The sequence below is a fragment of the Cebus imitator genome, unplaced genomic scaffold, assembly GCF_001604975.1.
Source record: "Cebus imitator isolate Cc_AM_T3 unplaced genomic scaffold, Cebus_imitator-1.0 Scaffold256, whole genome shotgun sequence".
Lineage (NCBI taxonomy): Eukaryota > Metazoa > Chordata > Mammalia > Primates > Cebidae > Cebus > Cebus imitator.
The window spans coordinates 906,322-915,066 of record NW_016107571.1 but is presented as its reverse complement, the minus strand read 5'-3'; the positions used below and the strand labels follow the sequence as shown (position 1 = coordinate 915,066).

General features: G+C 40.7%; 1 protein-coding gene across 5 annotated transcripts in view; it reads left to right on the top strand.

Moving 5' to 3' along the window:
- SORT1 (sortilin 1) overlaps positions 1-8,745 on the top strand; it is an 81,972-nt gene that overhangs the window by 23,372 nt on the left and 49,855 nt on the right. For all 5 annotated transcript variants that reach the window (XM_017499246.2, XM_017499245.2, XM_037728121.1 and 2 more), the window contains exons 2-3: positions 4,085-4,144; positions 5,144-5,217. In XM_017499246.2, the coding sequence (XP_017354735.2) occupies positions 4,085-4,144; positions 5,144-5,217 (134 nt within the window). The remainder of the gene's footprint in view (positions 1-4,084; positions 4,145-5,143; positions 5,218-8,745) is intronic.

The window sequence follows — 8,745 nt, the reverse complement described above, 5'->3', positions numbered from 1 at the left end:
TAGTAGAGACGGGGTTTCACTGTGTTGACCAGGATGGTCTCGATCTCTTGACCTCGTGATCCACCCGCCTCAGCCTCCCAAAGTGCTGGGATTACAGGCTTGAGCCACCGCGCCCGGCCGGGTACAATTTTTGTATTCTTCTAAATATCATTGAACTTTGTTCTGGAACATTGGTTACTTGGAAACAGTTTGATCCTTTTAGGTCTTGCTTTTAAGCTTGTTTCGGCAGGACCAGCACAACATTTAGTCTGGGGTTATTTTTCTTTGCCACAGAGGCATAAGTGTTTCTGAGTACTGTACCCAACTTTCTTGAAATACAAGGTTTTCTATTGTGGTTTCCAGGAATAGGAATTATTCCTGGTCCTGTGTGAGGTCTGAATATTGTTCTCTGCCGTCCCTTCAGATAAGTATTTCCCTGGCCTCAGGTAGTATCCTCACATGATCATTTTCAGCTGAAGACTTGGCGGGGTGACTGGGGAGGCCACCTCCTCAGGTCTCCAGCATTTTTTTTTTCTGTGTAAGTGTTTCTTCTCTGATCTTTTGCCCTGTGAACTCTGACCTCTGTGGCCTCCCCAGACTACCAGCTTCCTCTCTTCAGTTTAGGGAGAACTCTGGGCTCTGCCTGTGTGCCCCTTCCCTGCACTGTGCCTGAAATTCTCTCCAGGCAGTAGGCCAGGGAAACTGTAGGGTCGGGTCCCTCCTTGTTCAGTTCCTGTCTTTCAGGAATTTTGTCCTTTGTGCCTGATATCCAGTATCTTGGAAACAGTCATTTCATATATTCTGTTGTTGTTTTTTTGTTTTAGTTGTTTCTGGTAGGAAGATAAATGTGATCCCTGTCACCCCATCTTGACCAGAAGCAGAAGTCCACTCAGAAATGAACTTTTGCTGGGCGCATTGGCTCACGCCTGTAATCTCAACGCTTTGGGAGGCAGAGGCAGGCAGATGAGTTGAGGTTAAGAGTTTGAGACCATCTTGGCCAACATCATGTAACCTTGTCTCTACTAAAAATATAAAAATTAGCTGGGCGTGGTGGCGGGCACCTGTAATCCCAGCTACTCAGGAGGCTAAGGCAGAAGAATGGCTTGAGCCTGGGAGGCAGAGGTTGCAGTGAGCCAGTATTGCACCACTGCACTCCAGCCTGTGCACCTGAGCAGGACTTTATCTCAAAAAGAAGAAAAAAAATGAAATAAACTTTTACATTTAATTCTCTTGTCTGTCATGGGGAAATTAAGCGGGTCTGGCCTTATCTTTTTACTTCGTCATCCTCTTTTTCAGAACTTCATAAGCAGTTCTTCAAGAAATATTTATTGCAATATTTATTGCATGCCCACTATGCACTGTGCTGTGTGTTAGCTGAAATGTATAGGCTTGATTCCTTTACCAGATGGGCCTCAGGTCTAGTGGGGAGGATAAGCAATATTCTTGTGGCTATGCTTAAAAGTGCTATGATACATATTTTTGAAAGATCTGTCACTGCAGTTGTAGAATGACATGTATGTTGTCTTGAATATTAAAAATGACTCTGGATTAGTATTGATGCCTTTGTGCTGACTTGTGAATTCTGTCTCCTACTCATGACCAGGTCGTCCGCCCTTTCCTGGACATCCGTATTCTTTTTCCCATTGAGGGGGTAGGATTGAATCTGTACTCTTGGTCCCTAGCTCTTCTGGATTTATCTTTTTTCCATATGACATTTTGTTTCTGCTTAACCTTTGAACCTGCTGTAACATCTCATTTCATTTTTCTTTTTTAACTTTCACCCAGTATAAAAATGTTAGAGACTGAAATATTTAAAAATTAGTTGTATTTGCTATAGGTAGATGAGTTTTTCAATGAGTGTGCACATTTTCAAAAGCAAATCTTCATTGGTTAATTGGAGCGGTGGGAGGAAAACTTAAGGGTATTAGAAAACCACAGTTTTAGCTAGTAAATCTGGCCAACATTTCTTTGGATGATGAATGAGGTCCATTACCATTTCAGTTGTTTCAGTGAAGCTGAGAGTTGCCAGTGACACGTGATAATCCTCCTCATTCTGTGGTTGAGCAATAGGAAAACGTGGGTAATGCCAGTCTGCATTGACTGGGTCAGCTGCGTAGAGCATTGCCTGAAAAGTAAAAGTTTCAGTCTTGATTGGCTCAAGAGTGATATCTTACAGCCTGATGAATAAAACCATAAAGTCCACTGCCACAGTTGATGGACATAACTTTTCTCTTAGTTATGATGAGGACCTTCCTTGGAAAGATAACCTATGTTGAGATGACTGTTAGCCTTACATAATCTGCCTGGTCTTGTGGTAGCTCTAAACGTTCCTGTTTTTCCTGAAGATCTCATTGATGTCATTTCAGACACTCTGTCCTCACTCAAGAGAACTTGTGGTCTTGCTCTGTGTGAAATGTCTTATAAGACACACTGCAGTGTCAGTGTTTAAGCTTCCAATTTCAGAAGCTGTAGCAGTCCAACTTTTTCTCAGATGCCTGTCAAGCCTGTATGTCTGAATAGCCCTTCTGTCCTCCAGAGGCTGTGAGAAGCTCTGCTGAGCATTTGAGAGTTAACCATTATTTCAAGAGCAAGACCTGCATGAAGCCTTGATTGAACTAACTTACAGAAATTGTATAAGAGATTCTTTTGACATCAAAGGTACTTACGGTCCAGAGGGGAAATCACATAGGTGAATTCAGAGGCCCATTCAGGAGGACTATAAGAGAAAATTTAAAGATAAGCAAAACAGTTCATGTTTTGAGTTCTATTTCTTTAGATTCCTATGTTGGGATTGGTGGCTTGAGTGACCAAGTAGCTGGCATCCCAACCATTTATAGACATGTTCTATTTTGAGGTTGAGTTTGCGGTTTGGGAAGGATGTGTAATCATTTTCAACAAATGCTTATTGAGTATGCAAAGTATCCCCGTGGTAGGCACAGGAAGTACCAGAAGTATAAAGTTACATTTCCCAGCTTCTAAGGAGCTTCTCATATCTGGGAGAGCAAAGCATATTTAAGATTTTTAAATCTTGATAAGATTATAAGTCTTAAGAAAAAAACATAATCATCAACATTTAGTAGAAATATGTACTGAACTATTAAACTGTCTAAGAAATGGGGCTTAGGTGGTGAACATGTGGCCTGGAAAAGAGAAGTATCTTCACTTTTGCTACATAGACTATATGGTATATAATTTCTGTGTAGTTTGAATTTTCCAAGTGCAGTATTGCCTCTGGAATTTTTATTTTTTTATCAGTTACAAAAATGATAGAGAACAGGAGGTTGTATTAGTACACATAATATTAACCTGAATATATTTATGTAGTAGGATTATGAATGACTCATATTTTATCTGTTATATCTTGTTATAATTGTCTACATCTTCTTTAATGGATATATGTAATTGTGTAAGTAGAAAAAGGAAGTAGTTGAAAAACAAAACCCAAAACCACCTACAATGGTTATTATAACTATATTTTAACATGCTTACTATATTTTGGATATAATAGACCAGCTTTTCTTTTTTTACCTCGTTACTCTCACTGCAACTCTAGTAAGGCTGTTTTATTATTGTCATTATTACTGTTGTTATTAAATTTAAAAGGTAAAACAAAGGCATTTGCTTCTTCTGCTCCTTGTCATTCTGAGTGAGCTAGCCTAGAAGTAGAAGGAATCCAGCTACAAACTATTCAACTATACTGTAAAGGATGCCCAGAACAATTTAAATTATGCTGATTTGGCTACAATTGTGCCTGTCAGTGTGGGCCGTGATCTCTTGTTTTAAAGCATCCTAAAAATACTTTGCCATAACTTTATATTTAGTTCTGTTGGAGAAAGCAATTAGATTATCCCATCTCCCCATCTGGTGCAGTAAAGAAAACTCATCTGCTTGGCTTACTTTGTGTGAGAGAGAATTTAAATTTCCAAGTTATTTGTGATTCACATTAAGTAGTTAAATTTCATCTCTCCCAAATTTTGTACTGGGAATCCATATCCCCTTTATAATTATGAACTTAGTTACTCTGAATAAAGTTCAAATGTTTAAAGAAGCCAAAGATTGAAGGAGAATAGATATGATTTCTAAATTAATTTTTCCCCCCTTATAGCATGTGTTTGATGATCTCAGAGGCTCAGTATCCTTGTCCTGGGTTGGAGATAGCACTGGGGTAAGTCATATTTTGAGTCTATTATTTCAGCCTAATAAGAAGATGATATAGATTTGGGAGGTTTAAGCACCTAATATCATTTCTTCCTGAAACTGTCTTTAGCTTAAATCACAGAAAATGCATGTTTGCAAGACAGACTTTCAGTAAGTTGTAGTTGTGTTGGTTTTGCTTTAGAATTGGGAATGTCTTCTCTTTTTTTTTTGAGATGGAGTTTTGCTCTTGTTGCCCAGACTGGAACGCAATGGCACGATCTCACTGCAACCTCCACCTCCCGGGTTCAAGCGATTCTCCTGCCTTGGCCTCCCAAGTAGCTGGGATTACAGGCACCCGCCACCATGCCTGGCTAATTTTTTGTATTTTTAGTAGAGATGAGGTTTCACCATGTTGGCCAGACTGGCCTCAAACTCCTGACCTCAGGTGATCCGTCCACCTTGTCCTCCCAAAGTGATGGGATCACAGGTGTGCACCACCGTGCCCTGACATCTCCAAGATTTCTCATATGGCTTTCTGAGACTCCCTAGACTCTTGTAGTAATACATCCAGAATCATTTCCTCATGCAGTTTTTGGTAGATAAAGTACTGAAAAAATTAATTTCATGAAGAACTAACAGCAAGGTGAAGAAAAAGACAGACACAGTGACCTCTGTGAGAACATTCATGCCATTCTAGCCTCTGTAAGGAGAAAAGGGAGAGGGTTCTTGCCTGAGAATATCTTACAATAATATGGATACAAAATAGTTAAAGCCTTCTTTTATCTGAATGTGTATTTGAGTAGTCAGCCTCATTGCTTCACTGTAGGCGATGGGGAGCATACCAACAAAATAAGCTGAGGACTTTTTCGTCATTCCCAGCCCTAGTAACTAGATCCTTCTAGGTTTTGGGGAATACTACAAAGTAGGGATATCAAAAGTCTTTTAGGTGTTGGCCTAATTTTGAACACGTATCAGCACTTAATTGGAATATCTTTTTTATTTACAGAATGCTTTTTTCTCTCTCCAGGTCATTCTAGTCTTGACTACCTTCCATGTACCACTGGTAATTATGACTTTTGGACAGTCCAAGCTATATCGAAGGTGAGATAAACAACACACATTGGGGCATTTGACTAAGTAACATATTAAGAATGTAGATTCTCACTTTTCTAGACATGGTGGCGTGTAACAGTTGATTTAAAAGATGTAGCCATCGTAAGCTTTCACCAGACTGTCCACTCAGCACAATTTTTTTTGTTGTTTTTTGAGACAAGGTCTCATTCTGTCACCCAGGCTGGAGTACAGTGGCTCACTGCAACCTCGGCCTCCCAGGCTCAAGCCATTCTCCCACCTCAGCCTCCCAAGTAGCTGGAGCTGCAGGCACATGCTACCACACCCAGCTAATTTTTTGTAAGGACGGTGTTTCCCAATGTTGCTCAGGCTTGTACCAAGCTCCTGGGCTTGAGTGATCCACCTGCCTCCGCCTCCAAAAGTGCTGGGATTACAGGCATGAGCCACAACACCTGGCCCTGAGAACACTTTTTAACATGCACTTTTTTTTTTTTTTTTTTTTTTTTTTTTGAGACAGGGTCTGGCTCTGTCACTCAGGCTGGAGAGCTGTGGTGCAAACACAGTCATTGCAGCCTCTCCCTCCCAGGCTCAAGCCATCCTCCCACCTCAGCCTCCCCAGTGGCTGGGGTTACAGGCATGTGCCTCCATGCCTGGCTAATTTTTGTATTTTGTATAGACAAGGTTTCACCATGTTGCCCAGGTTAGTACTGAGCTACTGGGCTCAAGGGGTCTGCCCACCTCAGCCTCCCAAAGTGCTAGGATTACAGGTATGAGCCGCTATGCCTGGCCTTAACATCTAATTAGCAACTGAAAGAAATATGAAAAGGGACCTGGTTCCAAGGAGGTTGGTTCGACCTGACTGAGGGCAGAACAATAAAGGAAGATGGAAGGGGGTGGGGAGGGAGGCTCAGAAAAAACAATAAAGAAAGATGAAGAAAGAATCTATAGGGCTGTGTGTTTATGTCCATTTAAATGGATATTTATTTGTGGGAAGGTAGTATAGAGTTTAAAAAGTCTTTCTATTTAGTATGAGCACAGAATGGTTTTTTATATTTCTGAAATGAAAATCTTCATTGTACTTTCCCAGCAAATATTATTTATATAGCATTTTGAGGCCTAAGCAGATTATTTTTAGCTCTGAGGTCAGACCTACCAAAATGCTTTGTAGTGTTCACACTGGTGATGATGATGGTAACATGGTGTTCTGGAAGCATAACGTATGCTGTGACATTGCCAAAGTTTTAGAGTTGTCTTCTCAAAGGTATGACTTGGTTAAAAAGTACGTTCCTTTCCTTAACAGTAAGATTCAAGACAGCTAACTCCTAGAGATTGCTGAGTGATTGTGTCTTTTCAATCGTTTATGTCTATCTCATTTCCACCTAGGGACCTAAAGAAATAATGACATCCCAGCAGATGGTATAGAAACTACCCCAGGTTCAGGGTATCTCCCGGGAGTCATGGTACTTTCTCAGGGTTCTTTATTTGACTGTTGTTCTTGGCTCAAGCAGGAGTGAACCCACGTTCAAGCTCTGAAATGGATTAGCCTAACCTTTCTTCCCCAAGAGGTATGAACTTTGACTGTGTCTCCTGGGCATGGAGCCAGAGCTCTCTACCCTTCAGTACTTTGATGTTGGCCCCGGAGAGGCAGTAGATACCTTTAGGCCAAGAAGGAATTGCCATCTTAGAACTACAGTGTAAAGTCCATGAAGTCAAAGTTCTTGACTAACTTTGAGTTCTCCAGAATCTAGCCAAATGCCTGACATATTGTGGGTAGACAGTAAATAATAATTGAATAAATGAATGAATGCCTTGGCTTCTCTATAATTTTTAGATGAATAATTAAAAAAATTTTTTCGATATAGGATTGACTATATTGTAGAATCTTGGTGCTAGAAAGAGCTTTAATAGTTGAGTTAGGGTTGGGCATGGTGGCTCACACCTGTAATCCTAGTACTTTGGGAGGCTGAGACGGGCACATCACAAGGTCAGGAGTTCGAGGCCAGCCTGGCCAACATGGTAAAACCCTGTCTCTACTAAAAGTACACAAAAAAAAAAATAGCCAGGCATGTTGGCACATGCCTGTAATCCCAGCTGCTCAAGAGGCTGAGGCAGGAGAATTGCTCGAACCCGGGAGACAGAGGTTGCAGTGAGCCAAGATTGCACCACTGCACTCCAGCCTGGGCAACAGAGCAAGATTCCATCTCAGGGGGAAAAAAAAATAGGTGACTTTGTTTATTCAATCAGAACAGTAGTTGAACCATTTTACATTTTAGACAGATGAAAAGCATCCTACTGGGGAAGAGAAAAATGCATTTAAAATGTGTAACTTTACTTCAGTAACTCTTTCCAGTATTTAAGAATCTTTACTATTATAAAATCTCTCCTCACAAAAGTAGCTGGGCAAGGTGTCACACACCTGTGGTCCCAGCTACATGGGAAGTTGAGGTAGGAGCATCTCTTGAGCCTGGGAGGTTGAGGCTGCAGTAGCTATGATCACATCACTGCACTCCAGTCTGGGTGACAGAGCGATATCCTTTCTCAAAAAAATAAAATCTCTTCTCATGATAGTTTTCTTACCAACCTGTGTTTCATTATAAAAGCAGTATAATCATATAGGACGTTTGAAAATTTTAAAGGAAAGAAATAAGTTCACCGTACAGCCAAGTATAATCTTAATTTATTTGCAGTTTATTATCCTGACCCTCTCCTTTAATGCTGTATGATATAGCTGTAGAATATTGGGAAGCAGTGTGGAATAGCAAAATGTTGCCAAGCTTTGTTGCCAAGTAGGCTTAGGATTGAATTGCAGCACTGTCATTGCAAACAGAATGAACTTGGGAAAGTCATTTAACCTCCTAAGTCTTTTGTCATCTGTAAAAGGACAGTAATAATGCCTACCTCAGAGCTGTTGTGAGGTATGCTCTGCAGTGCCTGGGATAGAGGAGAAACTTGATGCTGTTAGCTACTGGCATTGCCGTACCAGTTGTTAAAATGAATTTGACACCTTCCACACCAGTTGCTAAAAAGTAATTGTCTGCCCCCAGATGCCTCCACATCTACAAATACACACTGCACCCCCTAGCCTCTGCCAATATGCAAATGTTACTAACACTTGGCATTATGACCTACATCTATACTGATCAGTCAGTGCTCATACCTTCACTTTGCTAGTAACTCCTCATTTTTTCAGGTTGACATAATTTACTTAATCATTGTTTCATTGGATAGTTAGGTTGTAGCTATTTTTTTTCACAGTAACTAATGCTACTGTGATAAATATACACATTTGTGCCATAAGGGATGCTTATTTTTTAGTAGTAAAGGAAAACCTCTCTCTGATGGATGTCAACATGTTTTAAAGGCTATTTGTTAAATGCCTCTTTCTCCAGGTTGAATTATCTTCTATACCTAATGCCTCAACAACTTAAGACATTAAAAACAGGCCGGGCGCGGTGGCTCAAGCCTGTAATCCCAGCACTTTGGGAGGCCGAGGCGGGTGAATCACGAGGTCAAGAGATCGAGACCATCCTGGTCAACATGGTGAAACCCCGTCTCTAT